The sequence below is a fragment of the Carcharhinus amblyrhynchos genome, chromosome 9 (genome assembly GCF_965287045.1).
Source record: "Carcharhinus amblyrhynchos chromosome 9, sCarAmb.v2.hapA, whole genome shotgun sequence".
Classification (NCBI taxonomy): domain Eukaryota; kingdom Metazoa; phylum Chordata; class Chondrichthyes; order Carcharhiniformes; family Carcharhinidae; genus Carcharhinus; species Carcharhinus amblyrhynchos.
In genome coordinates, this window is record NC_137332.1 from 78,550,003 (window position 1) to 78,566,645 (window position 16,643).

The window sequence follows — 16,643 nt, forward strand, 5'->3', positions numbered from 1 at the left end:
AACCAGATAAAGATCCTGTCCAAAAGCTAGTAGACCGTATCAAGGAAATAGGTCCAAAATAAAATAGAGACTGACATACCTCTGAGGTCCTAAGAAAGAGTGAGGCATGGGGAAGGTGACACAATGTTCCTCACTTTAATGTCACTATTCTGCAGCTAAAATCATAGAATCCTACAATGCAGAAAGAGGTCATTCAGCCCATCAACACTGCACTGACAACAATTCCACTCAGGCCCCACACCCTTAAACCAAACTATTTACCTTCCTAGCCCTTCTGACATTAAGGGGCAATTTAGGATAGCCAATCCACTTAACCCGCACAGCTTTGGAGTGTGGGAGGAAATCGGAGCACCCGGAAGAAACCCACGTAGACACAGGGGGAATGTGCAAACTCCACACAGACAGTCCACACAGGACAGAATCGAACCCTGATTTCTGGCGCTGTGAGGCAGCAGTGCTAACCAATGCGCCACCGTGCCAAATCACTGTATTTTTTTTTTACATTGCCTGCCTTTACCACATACTATAAACATCCACTTGTCATCTGCCATTACATATATTAATTCCATCTTTATATCATTTCTTCTTAAAGTTGATTGAGGAACATTCTCTAAACATTACCTGGGGGACAGAGTGAACAACGGCTTGGATAACAATTCCATTTCACATTTAGAAGAATTGGGAAACTAGAAAGCAATTAAATGCCAAATATTGGATATATATGGTTTAATTTTTCGAGGATCTTTTCTATAGCTATCCAAAGAACTGAAAACACAGATGGTCCCAGGCTAGCCAAAGCAGAAATATCTTCCATTGCCAAGGGCATAATGAACATAAAGTAATTCCATTCATTTTTGTTCTTCTAACTGATCCCCATTCAGACTGATCAGTGTTGGACTCATCAGGCTTCAAAACCTTCACCAAGTTCAAAGATTGTTCAAGCACAGTGGTCATGCCACTGGCTTTGCAGGTTAGTTAATAGACAGTGAGAGGGGATGTCCATAACAACTTTCACATTGAAAGCTAGTGCCCTGCTGGGCCAATGAGCATCAGGTATCTCCATTCATTGGACAAAGGACAGGAATGCTAGGAACAATGACAATTCCATTTTACAAATTGTTTGCCGATGCATCAGCAAAATCAAAAGATCCCCATATTAGTAGGTCACTCAAGAGCTCATCAGACAACCATAGTCCAAGAAACAGTAGAAAATCGTAACATTTCTTTGAAGCAGTGGATCCTGAATCTCAACTAAAGTACAATCACTCTAAATGTTTACAGCTGTAAGAAGTAGCCAATAATTGGAAATTGCCTTTCACATTGATTTTAGCTTATTTATTCGGTGTTTCTCAGTGAAGGTTACATATCAAGGTCTCAGAGTTTCACTTGCAAGCACCATCTCAGGGCAGATTAGGAAATCTGCCTAGCCCTCCCATTTAAGGAGGCTAAAACAGCACTCAATACTTAGACCCAGCAACATGTAATTGCAGCATCTAGCAAAAGTTGGAGACATCCCAGGTGGAACCGTCCCAAGATAAGATCATAGAAACCAGGTGCCAGATTGTCCAGGGGTTAGCATACCTTGCCAGCATATTCTTCCCCAAATGCAAGCCCAGCTGGCATTTTCCAGTGTTTGAAGAAAGATCAAAGCAAGAGTTTATTTAAGTACATTGGAGCTTTATAAACCAGTATGCCAGACAATTCATGAGCTCTGCTCAATAGGACTCGCTAGCTGATAATCCTCCCAAGACAAGGGAGAAGGGAAAAATTGATCCACAGAAATCGCACTTGCTTCTCAAACAGATGCTCTTCCAACATGAGGAGGACTTTGTTACAAAGAATTAAGTCCTCAGGAAATTCAGTGGCACATCAGAGATGAGTAATGATTAGTTGGTTATCAGGAAGCTTAAGGTATGACACTGCTGTGCACAGTTACGAAGCTTGTCGGTATACAGATTAAACAATAGAAGTGTTTGGGGCAGCATGGTGGCACAGTGGTGTGCATCGCTGCCTCACAGCACCAGGGACCCAGGTTCAATTCCTGGTTTGGGTCACCGTCTGTGTGGAGACAGCATATTCTCCCTGTTTGTGTGTGTTTCCTCCATGTGCTCCAGTTTCCTCCTACAGCCCGAAAGACATGCTGGTTGGGTGCATTGGCCTTGCTAAATTCTCCCTCAGTGTACTTGAACAGGCACCGGAGTGAGGCGGCTAAGGGATTTTCACAGTAACTTAATTGCAGTGTTAACATAAGCCTACTTATGACAATAAACAGGTAATTAAACTTAAACTCATTGGCAAGGATTTTCTGGACTACCCAGTGGATTTTCTGCTGGCAGAAGTGACTCGCTTTGGCCTCTGGCAGGATCTTCTGGTCCCACTGAAGTCATGGCCATTTGCATTGCTCACCCGTCACATCACCAGGAAATCTGCAGTGGAGGGTCACCTCTGGCAGTACTGGAAGATCCCATTGGTGGGAAAGGCTGGAAAATCTCAGCCATTGGATTTGAAAAGCTTACTGTCGGCACACACTCAATTGAAAATGTCAATAATGATCAATCTGACCACCAAGAGGGAGGGTGGATCCTTATAAGAACATAAGAAATAGGAGCAGGAGTAGGCCATCTAGCCCTTCGAGCCTGCCCCGCCATTCAATAAGATCATGGCTGATCTGTCGTGGCTCAGTTCCACATTCCCGCCCTCTCCCCATAACCCTTAATCCCCTCTCTTATCAAAAACCCATCAACCCGCATCTTAAAAATATTTAGCGAGGTAGCCTCCACCACTTCAACGGGCAGAGAATTCCAGAGATTCACCACCCTTTGAGTGAAGAAGTTCCTCCTCAACTCTGTTCTAAACTGCCCCCCCCTTTATCTTGAGGCTGTGCCCCCTAGTCCGGCTATCCTTTCTGGGCGGGAAGAGCCTCTCCACCTCTATCCTATCCATCCCATTCATCATCTTATACGTCTCAATGAGATCTCCCCTCATTCTTCTAAACTCTAACGAGTACAAGCCTAATTTATTCAGCCTCTCCTCATAGCTCAACCCCCTCAACTCCGGCATCAGCCTAGTAAACCTCCTCTGCACTCCCTCCAAGGCCAAAATATCCTTGCGTAAGTATGGCGCCCAAAACTGCACACAATACTCCAGCTGCGGCCTCACCAATGCCCTATACAGCCGCAGCAAGACCTCCCTACTTTTATATTCAATCCCCCTCGCGATGAAGGCCAGCATCCCATTCGCCTTCCTGACCACCTGCTGCACCTGCAAGCTGGGTTTTTGCGACTCATGCACAAGGACCCCGAGGTCCCTCTGCACCGTCGCCTGCTGCAGTTTTTCTCCACGCAAGTAATAATCCTTCCTACCATTATTCCTACCAAAGTGGACCACCTCGCACTTGCCAACATTAAATTCCATTTGCCATTTCCTGGCCCATTCGCCCAGCCTATCTAGATCCTTCTGTAGACTCTCACCACCCTCCGCACAATTTGCCTTTCCACCAATTTTGGTGTCATCAGCAAATTTCGACACCCTACACTCGGTTCCCTCCTCCAGATCATCTATATAAATGGTAAATAGCTGAGGCCCCAGCACCGACCCCTGGGGCACTCCACTAGTCACCATCTGCCAATCCGAATAGCACCCGTTGACCCCCACTCTCTGCCTCCTATTTGACAACCAGTCCTCTATCCACGCTAACACCCTACCCCCAACTCCATGTCCCCTGACCTTCTGCAATAACCTCTTGTGAGGTACCTTGTCAAACGCCTTCTGAAAATCAAGAAAGACCACATCCACCGGCTCTCCTCTATCCACCGCCCTAGACACATCCTCATAGAACTCCAGTAAATTTGTCAGACACGACTTCCCTTTAACGAAACCGTGCTGCGTCTGCTCTATCAAGCAGTTCCCCTCAAGATGCCTCGCTATTTCCTCCTTGATGACGGATTCTAACATTTTACCTACAACAGATGTTAAACTAACAGGCCTATAATTCCCCGCCTTTTGCCTGGCACCCTTCTTAAACAACGGCGTAACATTAGCCGCTTTCCAATCATCCGGCACTTCCCCGGAATCCAGCGACGTCTGGAAAATAACCACCAAGGCATCCACTATCACCTCCGCCATTTCTTTCAGGACCCTCGGATGCATTCCATCCGGTCCTGGGGACTTGTCCACAATCAGCCCCTCCAGTCTGTCGAGCACCGCCTCTCTAGTAACAGTAATGTCATTGAGACCCTCCAGTCCTACCACCTTTCCATCTCTAACATCCAGCAAATTATTCACGTCCTCCTCCGTGAAGACCGAAACAAAAAAGTTATTCAAGACCTCAGCCATATCCCCATCCCCTACCACTAAGGCCCCCTTCTCATCCTCTAAGGGACCAACGTTCACCCTAGCCAGCCTCTTCCTTTTTATATTCCGTGGATATTCCTTTTTCTTTCCGTGGATAGGTTTATGGATGAAAAGGGATTGGTTTAGATTAGTGGGTCATTGTTTTTTAACTGGTTGGCGCAACATCGTGGGCCGAAGGGCCTGTTCTGCGCTGTAATGTTCTATGTTCTATATATTTATAAAAACTCTTGCTTTTTTTTTATATTAAGCGCTAGCCCAGCTTCATAGTTTCTCCTACCCTTCTTTATCAACTTCTTTGTCAATCTTTGTTGACATTTAAACCTCTCCCAATCCTCTTCTCGCCCACTACTCTTAGCTACTCTAAACGCCTCCTCTTTTAATTTAACACTTTCCTTCACCTCCTTTGTTATCCACGGCTTATTACCTCTCCTCCTACGGTCCTTTTTGACCATCGGAATAAATTTCTGCTGAGCACCAAGAAAGATCTCCTTAAAGATCCTCCACTGCTCCTCAGCAGACTTACCTTCCAACGCGCTCCCCCAGTCCACATTCGCCACATTCGTCACATTATCAGAACAAATCTTTCTACATAGGGCAGCAAATGCACCTATCTTTCTGCTTCACATAACGGCAAAGGATTCCAACTCTGTTTGAAAAGAACTGCATTTCAAAAAGAACTTCATTAACTGGAAAGCAATTTTATGTCAGCGTGAGCAGGGTTTAAAAGAAACATGGATTGGTAGTGCATGTATCCGCTTCCTTCTTAGTACTTTGGGCAAAAAAAGAGAGGTGGTGCAGTACATACAAGAGCTAAGATTTTTATAACTTCTCACCGGATGCATCAATCTTAATTTTCAGATCCGATCTTCTGGTCAGACAGCCAAACCATTATCTCTCAGGAAGTGAGAACCTGACTCAGACCAATGGAAAATTCAGTCACCTGGACTATCCAAGCCATGGGTGTTCATCAAAAAAATTGAATGTCCAGATTTACAGCAAGAATTAACTGAGACTATTGTGGCACCCAGAAAACCTGGAACCCGCACTATGGTTTTAAAAAATCCTTCTTGGGATGCCGGTGTCACTGGCAATAATTTGTTGCCTGTCTTTAAATGCCCTCGAATCAAGTGCCTTGCAACTCCATTTCAGATGGCCACTAAGGATCAACCATATTGCTGTGGATCTGGCGTCACATGTAGGCCAGGCCAGGTAAGGACAGCAGATTTCCTTAATAAAGCAGATGGGCTTTTACAACATTCAAAAATGGTTTCATGATCACCATTCCTGACAGTAGCTTTTTAATTCAAGATTTATTAATTTGAATTTAAATTTCACCTGCTGCCATGGCAGGATTTGAACCCTTGTCCCCAGAGCATTAACCTGGGCCTCCGAATTAATGACCCAGTGACATTAGCACTGTGCCACCATTTTTCACTGTGTAAATAGCTAATAATGGGTGACATTAGACCACTTTGCTGAAGACTGGAATATGAATCAGTATATTTCATTGGACTCAGCAGCTTAGACCATTAAGATGACTGGCCTTTCACAGCATTGTAAATTTGGGATGGCAGATGCTGGAGGACATAGTTTCGATAATCCAGGTGACTGAATTTTCCATTGGTCTGAGTCAGATTCTCTCTTCCTGAGGGATAATGGTTTGGCTGTCTAGCCAGTAGATCTATAATTAAGACTGATGCATTCAGTGAGGAGGTGTTTTAGAGTGTGTGCACTGATTTATCGAAAAGATCAACGCTGATCATGATTTGGTTAGATTTTAACAGCTGGACCCACTGATTTGGTTTTGTTTCAGGTTCAGTCTCTCAGAATGGCACTTTATGTCAAATTTAAGGTCACATTGTCTTCTTCCATGGGGCAGCATGGTGGCATAGTGGTTAGCACTGCTGCCACACAGTGCCTGGGACCCGGGTTCAATTCCAGCCTCAGTCTGTGTGGAGTTTGCATGTCCTCCTTGTGTCTGTGTGGGTTTTCTCTGGGTGCTCTGGTTTCCTCTCACTCGCCAAAGATTAGGTTGATTGGCCATGCTAAATTGCTTCTTAGTGTCAGGGGGATTAGTGGCGTAAATACGTGGGGTTCTGGGGATAGGGTCTGGGTGGGATTGTGATTGATGCAGACTCGATGGGCTGAATGGGTGCCTCCTGCACTATAGGGATTCTGTGATTCTAAACAACCATATCATGATTCTTTTTGACAGAGATTAAAGAACACATACCTGAAGAGGAACAAGGTGTTTGCCACATACGGTCTTCAAAGACAATCCTTTCGCACAGGCGACATGGCATTCCACTTGCGCACTGTGGCCCACAGTGCAGTTGACAGTCGCATGCATCACTGCCAGTGTTTCACACTGGTCTTGACCATAGGAACATTGCACACAGCTGGAACAGAGATGGGGTGTAAGGGTTAATCAAAAGTCCAGGTTTATAGGATGGATTGTTGCTATCTGGCCCATTCAGTGAATGGTGAAATCTGGTGACTGAACGTGATGAGAGGCAAAGGAAATAAATGGTTTTACTGGTTTGGAGGAGTAATGAAAGCAAAATATTCAATACTTTGCTGATGTTGGCCTCAAATTTGTTATCCTAAAGGTTAAGTGGAAGAATGGTGTTAAGCTGTGCACTGACTCTGATGATAAACTGGAGTCTTCACTAATCGCTTCAGGTCACATAGGAAGCCTCTCATTTCTGGCAGATTACATTGGTTTAAAGCTGTTGGCTGAAGAAAAGATTAATGAATTTTGTGTCAATTTGCATTTTAAGAATCAAGTCTTAGATACTGGGCATTGATTTCTGGATCTCAGTTTTAAACCTAGTCCAGGCTGAGGGGATGACAGTCTCCCCTCTGTCTGCAGGTGTAAGCGTCTACATAGTATGGGCTAGACAGTATCAATCCAGCTTCTTAGAAGAAGCAGACACTTCACAAAATGCCCTTAATGCAGAACTAATTTCAGTTGAGCAGTGGAGTATTATTTTGCATCCAACTCTTACTACAGCTACCTTGGTAAAACTCTACACTTTCACAAAATTCTCAAAGTGCTCCATCGATTAACAAGTCTTCATCTTGCAAACTAAAATTTATTTATTTGTGTCACAAGTAGGCTTACATTAATACTGCAATGAAGTTACTGTGAAAATCCCCTAGTCGCCACACTCCAGCGCCTGTTCGGGTACACTTGGAGAATTTAGCATGGACAATGCATCTAACCAGCATGTTTTTCAGACTGTGGGAGGAAACTTCCAGAGGAAATCCATGCAGTCACTGCACTGACAGTGACCCAAGCCGGGAATCGAACCCAAGTCCCTGGTGCTGTAAGGCAACAGTGCTAACCACTGTGCCACCGTGCCACATCCTTGGATTATTACAAAGGGCTCAGCCATAAAGACTTACAGCTAGGAATATAGAAGCAGTACCTGTGCTTGTGTTTCTTGTATCCCTCTTGTTGTACACAGTTGAACGTGGCGAGAGAATTGAAAAAATTGTTTGTGCGCAGAGCTATCCCAGAGACGGCTATGAGTGGCGAGGACAAGTTCAGCAGCATTGATGCCGTCGTATAGAAGGGGGGGCTGTGGTTGTAAGTCACATTTATAATCAGTGGGTTCCTCTGGCAGTTCAGCTCATGAGCACCTGAAATCCAATAAGACAAGCATATTAAACAGAGAAGACAACCTGAGTGAAAAAGAACCATGCAGTATTCACTTTATCCCCTTCATCTTGGATGATGGCAAGACTACCAGTAAATAACAAGTTTTATTCAATCTCAATGATCAAACTCAAGTGTGCAGATCCAATTAGACCTAATTAACTGATTGATGATTGAGTGCTTCTAACTGCAATGTCTGTCCTCTTATCTTATTATATTACAATTTGTATATTTTGCCCCTCACCAAATTTTTCCTCTCCATTCTCGGGGTGTTGACTTCCAATCAGGATAGGCATAACAAGCAGAACCTACAATCTTCGCACAAATCTCTACTTCCTACACTCAAACAGAGACTATACATTATCTGCTACCTTCCCACTGGTGTTTTACCTAAATGTCCGATGTTAGCTTTCAAGTGAGCTTTGAATGTTGTGCTAGTCAGCTCCTATGGGAAGTGGCGTTCTCCAGTGAGCGGACACTTCAACAAACGGACTGGGTTTATGGTTAGCTTTAAAAGGCATTTAAAGCCTCTCCAATGCAACATTTGCTTTCTTAACAATAATGAGGAGACAATACAGATCCTAGATCATCTCCTCTTCATTCTTTTAAAGGTCTAATTTCTCCCTGGGTCACAGCTATTACTTGATCAAAAGGCCATGGGTAACCTGGGCCTCGACATCTGCCAATACAGCTTTCCACTTGGCATTAGGGAAGTATGCAGAATCTCATTCGATGGGTACTCCCTTCTCTTTTTCACTCCAACACTCTACAATTCTGGAAAGTGGCAATGCTCTGCACTATAATGAACCTGGTCAATAGCAGATGGAGAGAATGGATGACTTTCATCTCTGCCTGGAGCCGGGACCTAAACAACCATGGAAAAAGAGGAAGCTATAGACAGACATATTGCTAATGATTGCATAACACACGGTTGCAGCAAATTGTATTTTGCATACTTAAAAAGGAATGCATGTCCCACAAATTTATTCCTTACATTCTAAACATCTTTAATAGCGACACCACTACAAGTGCAAACATTTCTGATTTACTCTTTTTATTCTTCAGAACTGCTGCATGGTACCAAATAACTTGCACAAAATAAAACCAACCCTGTCCATGTCCAATGTCCATGCCTGCAAACACTCCAGTAAGAATGTCAAAGAGAGGAAACCCTAGCGGTATCTAGTCCCCTTTTGTAGTCGGGTCTGCAAAAGCCAGTGGTAGCCTGTGTCAGCTATGGCTCAGCATTAGCACTCTTGTATCTTAATCAAAAGTTCATGGGTGCAAGTACCATTCTGGAGACTGCAGCACAAAATCTAAGTTGATAATTCAGTACAGTACTCAGGGAGTGCCTTATTGCCTTTCTGAGGAGGTGATAAACTAAGGTCCCATTTTCCCCACTCACATGGATGTGAAAGAAACCATAGTATTATACAATGACCAAGAGCTTTCTCTCAAAGCCCTGTCCAAATCCTATCCCTCGACCTAGTCACATCTTATTGCTGTCTGTGGAACCTCGCTGTGTGCAAACTGGCTGTCATGTTTCCCTAAGTTGCAACAGAGGCTACTCTTAAAAAGCAATCACTGGCTGTGAAGCATTTGAGGATGTGCAAAGTGCCATATAAATGCAAGTTATTTCTTTCCCACTAACACTACCACCCAAGCCAAGAGCTGCCACGAGTTGAATTTAGGCCTCTCCTGGTCTGTAGGACAGAGTTGCATACCAGCCAATGCATTCGCCAAGTTAGCCTTCAGGGAGCTGGAACCTATTTTTAAACTTGCACTTTTGCAGCTCTTTCATTGCCAGTTTGTGACTGAATGAATTTAGCAATGGATTTCTAAGTGCTGTGTGAACGTTCTAAAGTAGCTCCAGCAACAGATCATTGACAACATAAATCATTGCTCCTCCATGTGCTGCAGCAATGAGCCACACGTGTTACGTAAATTGCCTTCATGCCTGAAGTGGATGAACATTCTACCATTCCACTTTTAACAGCTCATTTCCTTGACAAATTGAATCTGAGGAGGTTAAGCTTTATTAATTGACAGACTGCACTGAGCTGCCTCAGCAAGGTTCCCTGTCTGAAATAAGAGCAAGCACTGCACTCAATATCATAATAATCATCTAATATCCTTTAGCTACCCGATGCTTTAGCAACTAGAAGAGTACTATATTTTCAGTGCTTTATTCTAGAAAGTCACTTAGTGAAGGATGATACAAAAACAAAAAGTGCTGGAGAAACTCAATAGGCCCGACAGCATCTGTGGCAAGAGACGACAGCCAATGTTTTCAGTCTGGATGACCCTTCATCAGTGAAGTAAAGTAGTGATGACCCTTCGTAACGAAGGATGATACTAGAAGCCAATCTTTTCTTATTCCTACATTTATTTACAGAATGAAGCATTATATGCATATACCTCCCACCTCAACCACAACACAGTTCCAGTAAGTGTCTTTAATGTCATTCCTTTCTCAGACTTACGAAGCCAATGCATAGAGCGGACAAGACAAAGCTTTAATCCATCTCCTTGCTTGCTCAAAAAAAAAATTCAAATATAAATTGAGTCCAATTAATGGTCCCCTCTAAAGAGGCATACTGGTTCCAAGCAGACAAGAGCAGGCATGATCTCAGCGTCTTTATATGAACTGGAGTTAATCCACAATAAATGCTTTTTACCTGCATATATTTAAACACAATTGATATACAGTTGACAGCCGTCATGGCAGTATAAGCAACTTCAGTTATGTGGGCATAGTAAGAAGTCTCACAACACCAGGTTAAAGTCCAACAGGTTTATTTGGAATCATGAACTTTCAGAGGGCTGCTCCCTCATCAGGTGAGTGGAATCTCCACTTACCTGATGAAGGAGCAGCGCTCTGAAACTCCAGTTCAATGCTGGCATCTCTACATTCAGTTATGTGGCGAGAATAAAATAGATTGTTTTAGAGCAGAGAAGGGCAAATCTGATTCAGATTTTTAAAATTACAAGGGGTTTTGGTAACATAAACAAAGATAAACTGTTACCGGTGGCAGGATGTTTGCTCAACAGAGGACACAGACTTAAGCTAATTGGCAAACAAAGCAAGGGAAATTATTTATTTTTGTTTTTACACAGCAATTTATAACGTCTGGCATTCTTTTCTGAAAGGGTGGTGGAAAGAGATGCAACTGTAACTTTCAAAATAAACTGGTTAGATATTTGAAAAAGGAAAAAAAACAGGGCTATAGAGGAAACAAAACAGGTGAGTGAAACGAATTAGAAAGCACTTACAAAGAACCAAGCACAGTGGGCCAAATGATGGCCAACTTGTATCTCCGTCCCACTCCCACCTCATGCTGTATAGTTGTATACATGAAGGGTCCTCAAATGTGATGCATTATTTATGGGAAGAGTTTCACAGAAGAATGTTTATAAACATCAGAGAAAAATACAGTGAGGGCACAATGATGTGTTATGCAGTGTGTTATAATGATGAAACTGTACGACATGTCTAAATAAAAGTTTGTGAGCGTGGTGCAGTATACTGTAGTGTGCCTCTGATGTATCAGAAAGTGCTAAATTCTTTCAATTGAGGGGGAGTGAAGGAGTAGGTACATTAAGGTTTGTTATAATCAGGAAATTAGGTATCTCTGAGCTTGCTACAGTGATAAACTAAATGAAATAAAAATCTAAAATGCTGTAAATATTTAGCAGATCAAACATGAGATGTGGCAAGAGAACCAAAAATAACATTTCAGGTCAAAAAACTTTCATTCATACTTGAAAAAAAAGTGTAACAGGTTTAAAAGACTTCTATTATTTTAATATAGCAAATGACAGCAATAGTGTAAAGGGCAGAGTGACAGGAAGAATTTCTGAAGTGTGTTCAGGAGAATTTTCTTGATCAGTATGTTTCCAGCCCAACAAGGAAGAAGTCACATTGGAGCCAGTTGCCCGAATGAAGTACGTCAAATGGATCAAGTGTCAGGAGGGGAACATGTACGGAACAATGATAATATCATAGGTTCAGGTTAACTGTGGAAAAGAATGATGAGCAATTGGAAGTAAAAATGTTAAAGCTGGGCCACGTTCTTCAGGAAGTGAGGAGAGACCTGACCCAAGTAAATTCGGATCAAAGATTGTCAGGTGAAACTGTAATGCCACAATGAGCTGTCTTTAAAGAGATTGTCTGGGTACAGTCGAGGTATATTCACAAGGAAGGGAAGTGTAGAATAAACAAACCAAATCTCCCTGGAAGGGGATAGATGGTAGTGATAATGCAAGAACCAACTTGATTGGTTGTTGATTGGTAATTCAAAAGGGAAGAAGTGGGAAGGAAAGGAGACAAAGGGAGAGTATGAGAAGAAACTAGCAGCTAACACAAAAATAGAATCCAAAAATTTCCAAAGGCATATAAAAAGGTGGTAAAAGCAGATTAGGGATTTTTGCATGAAGGCAGAGTGTATAGTCAAGATACTAAATTAGGCCAAAATTTCCCGCATGGGTGGGGTGACATCAATGGGAATTCCCATTGCCAGCAGCAGGGGCAGACAATTCTGCGTCTAGCAAATAACATGCCATCTCCTGCCGGCTGGAAACACATGGCTGGGAGGTCAGAGAGCCTTGCCTTAGTGTTTTGTATCTGCCTTTATTGAGGGAAAAGATACTGGTGAAGTCACAGTGGCAAAGGAAGTAGTTGAGACATTGAAAAGGCTGAAAACTGATAAAGTGGCAGTTAGAAAGACTGGCTGCAAGTTCATAAACCACCAGGACTGGATGGGACACATCTAAGGATAATGAGAGAAGCAAGAGAGGAAATTACAGAGGCAGAGACCATAATCTTTCATTCCTCCTCCGATGCAGGGCCAGTGCCAGAGGACTGGATAATTGCAATGTTACCTTCTTTATTCAAGAAAGGCTGTAAGGATCAGCCAAGCAACCCCAGGCCAAGTCAATTTAACCTTGGGGGTGGAAAAGCTTTTAGAAACAATAACTTGGGACAAAATTAAAAATAAGTGTGGATTAATTGAAGAAAGCCAACATGGATATGTTAAAATAAAAAATAAAACAGGCAGTGCTGGAAATATTCAGGTGTGGCAGCATCGAGTTATAGTCCACTCAAAATGCCAGTTCTGTTACTCTCCCCACAGATACTGCTGGACCCGCTGATTTTTTTCCTACAACCCTAAACCTAACCTCCGGTCCTCAGTTAAGCTTGGCTTAGATTTTCAACCGCTCAAGACTCAGGGGCCCTTTAGAAATGTCCATTGTGGTTTACCATCCCCAAAAACAATTTGAATTCAGTTGTGTTTGTGGGGGCGGGTACCTCATTTATCACCTTGACCTTGTCTTCCACGGGGAATAATCCTGCCCCATGTAAGTCACCTCAGTGATTTGAAAGGTGCACTTCTTTTTCTTGAGGCGAATTCCAGCCTCCTGAAATCTTTTTAACACTCTTCCAAGTTTGCTATCAAGGAATACCACAGCCCTGTAGCAGACCCTCCATCGACCTTTGGAATATTGCACATGCCAAAGACATACTGAATTAAGCCTTTGAATGTTTATCATGACATACCCCAGGATGTGTCATCTAATTCAAGATGCTTCTACATGTGACTGATATCCAGCTTTGTGTAAGATTGACCTCCTTCCAGCTTTGCACACAGATCTTCATTTCTCAGGATTGGATATTTATCCAGCTTCATGGCCTGATTAACTGTTAGCTTATAATCACCACAAATGAGGACGCTCTTGTCAATACAGGGACTATTGGAGCTGTCCATTGCAAGGACTGAACTGGTTGGATAACACCAAATGCTTCCAACCTGTTTATCTCAGTTTTCACTTTCTCTCATAAAGCACATGGTATTAACTTGCCCTAAAGAATTAGGGAGTCACCTCTGGATCCACATAAATTTCAGCTTGTAACCTCTCTTGCATTTTCTTATCTGTTCAAGAAGTCCTTCTTCCCACATTTGAAAAATATTGGCCCAATTCAACTTGATTCCTTTCAGCCAATCATGGCTGAGAAGGTTTGGTCCTTCTCCCATCACTGTTATTACTGGCGGTTGGGTAGGCTGTTATCCACAGCTTACAGGTCCCATTGTGGTACATTTTCTTTTTATTGTTTCTCCTGTTCAAGTCTTCAACTTGGCAGAAGTGCTCTTCAAGTTCAATCGTTGGACTCCCTCTCTCAGATACTGAAATGTACGCTCGCCCATGACAGTGGCTGATGTCTCTGTGTCCACTCCTATTTTAAGAGGCTTCCCATTTACCTGGAGCATTACAGTAGTAGGATCTATCTTGCCTACTTTAAACAGAGAGTGAATATCAGAGACGAGATGCTAAGCTTTTCCACATTGTATACTTGTAACACCTTGGTTGGTCGATTACTCTGCGATCTGACTTAACTCTGCACTGCTTTATCAAATGTTATCTTCTGTGGCAATTCAAGCACTCAGCCTCTTTAAACCAACATGATTCAGAAGTATGATTACCTCCACATGGGTAACATCCCACTTTAGCACTGTAATGTTTGAAGACTGACAGCATGAAGCTACAGCTTCTATAAACACCATTAAATACTGATAACAATGTCACTGTACCCTCTATAAACACCATTAAACACTGATAATGTTACTGTACCCTCTGTCAACACCATTAAAACACTGATAACAATGTCACTGTACCCTCTATAAACACCATTAAATACTGATAACAATGTCACTGTACCCTCTATAAACACCATTAAATACTGGTAACAATGTCACTGTAGCCTCTATAAACATTGTTAAATACTGATAACAATGTCACTGTACCCTCTATAAACATCATTAAATACTGATAACAGTGTCACTGTACCCTCTATAAATATCATTAAATACTGGTAACAATGTCAGTGTACTCTCTATAAACAACATTAAATACTGATCATGTCACCGTATCCTCAATAAAATACTGATAACAAGGTAACTTTGAAGGAGGGTTCAAAGAATGCATTAGCAATTGTTTCTTGGAACAATTTGTTATCAAACCAACCAGGGGACAGGTTATTTTGGATTTAGTATTGTGTAATGAGATGGGATTAAATTAATGATCTTGAGGTAAAGGAATCTCTGGGAAAGAGCGACCACTGCATTTCCAATTCAGTTTGAGGGCAATAAACTTGAGTCCCACACTAGTGTTCTAATGTTAAACCAAGGTTACATTGGCATGAGGACCGATTTGACCCTTGTGGACTGAGCAGAAAGATTAAAAGATCGGACACTTGATGAACAGTGGCAGATACTTAAAGCAAAATTCAATTCCTCCCAACTTAAATATATTCCAGAGAGGAAGAAAGATTTGATGAGGGGAAAAATGTGTCCATGGCGAGGCAAGACGGCTAAAGATAACATAAAGGCAAAATGTAAAACATACCATATTGCAAAGGTAAGTAGCAGGCTGGAAGATTGGGAAATTTTGAAGACCAACAAAGTGTTACTGGAAAATAATTATAAAGAGTAAAGAAATCTAGTGCAAAATAGAAAAACAGAAAAATAGAAAAGCAAAAGATTCTGTAAGTGTATAAAAAGGAAGAGAATGGCTGGAGTCAACGTTGGTTCCTTAGAGGACGAGACTGAAGAGTTAATAATGGGGAATACAGAAATGTCAGAGACATTAAATCAATATCTTGAGTCAGTGAAGGACACTAAACCCAGTCCAAAAGTAGCAGGTAATGCAGAGGTTGTTGAAAAGGAGGAACTATGTCACTGTGCCCACTATAAACACCATTTAAAATTAATACTATGTCAGTCCAAACATTATATGAAAGTGAAACCATGTCAGTGCCCTCTATAAACACTATTTAAAACTGAGGCTATGACACTGGACTATCAATAAACAATGTTTAAAATCCAACACCATGGCTATTTACCAAGTATAATGAATACTTAAGTGCTGATAACATGGCACTACCTTTACGTAACATTTTGAATATGATATACCATGGTGTTGTAACACTTATAAACAAAGCTTAAACACAGATACAATATGAACTTAAGAATTGGGAGCAGGAGTAGCCACTTCTCCCCTCAAGCTTACTCTGACCATTCAATAAGATCATGGCTGATGTGTGGCCTCAACTCCATTTTCCTACCTGCCCCAGGCACCTTTCTAGTAAAATATCTTCATTATCGTCAGTGTCCTGCAAAATATTGGAAGTGGTCTTATTACAATCCATGCCCCCAGACACTGGAAGCCTTCAAAATCACTGCAGCGCTTTATTCTTCAGTAGGGATTGCCCCTGATTGATTTCTGAACCAGATGTTACCAAACCCCTTTGAAGTGATTTGAAAGGGAGGAGTTGTCAATTTCATGAGGGGGATCCCCTTTCCCTTGCTTCTCACAGCAAGCCCAGCTATTCTGAAACATCTTAGAACTGATTTGATAGACAGGAGCATTCAATTTCATGTGGGTGATCCACCATTTTAGCTTCAATGAGCCTCAGCTTTGATTGACAGCTCCAGAGCAACGGAAAGATGCAATAAGCCGAGGTTTGCTTCCATAACGAATTGATTGTATCAACAGTAAACTGTTGGACTATCAGTTCACTATCCATTAAGTCTGAAGGACTCCTTGCTCTCTTCACCATAACTGTTTTGCCTGG

The 16,643-nt window shown here is 42.2% G+C and overlaps 1 protein-coding gene across 1 annotated transcript in view; it reads right to left on the reverse strand.

Moving 5' to 3' along the window:
* pappa2 (pappalysin 2) overlaps positions 1 to 16,643 on the reverse strand; it is a 379,187-nt gene that overhangs the window by 136,150 nt on the left and 226,394 nt on the right. The window contains exons 13-14 of the mRNA XM_080196777.1: positions 7,785 to 7,998; positions 6,587 to 6,752 (exon numbers count right to left, since the gene is read on the reverse strand). Of these exons, the coding sequence (XP_080052903.1) occupies positions 6,587 to 6,752; positions 7,785 to 7,998 (380 nt within the window). The remainder of the gene's footprint in view (positions 1 to 6,586; positions 6,753 to 7,784; positions 7,999 to 16,643) is intronic.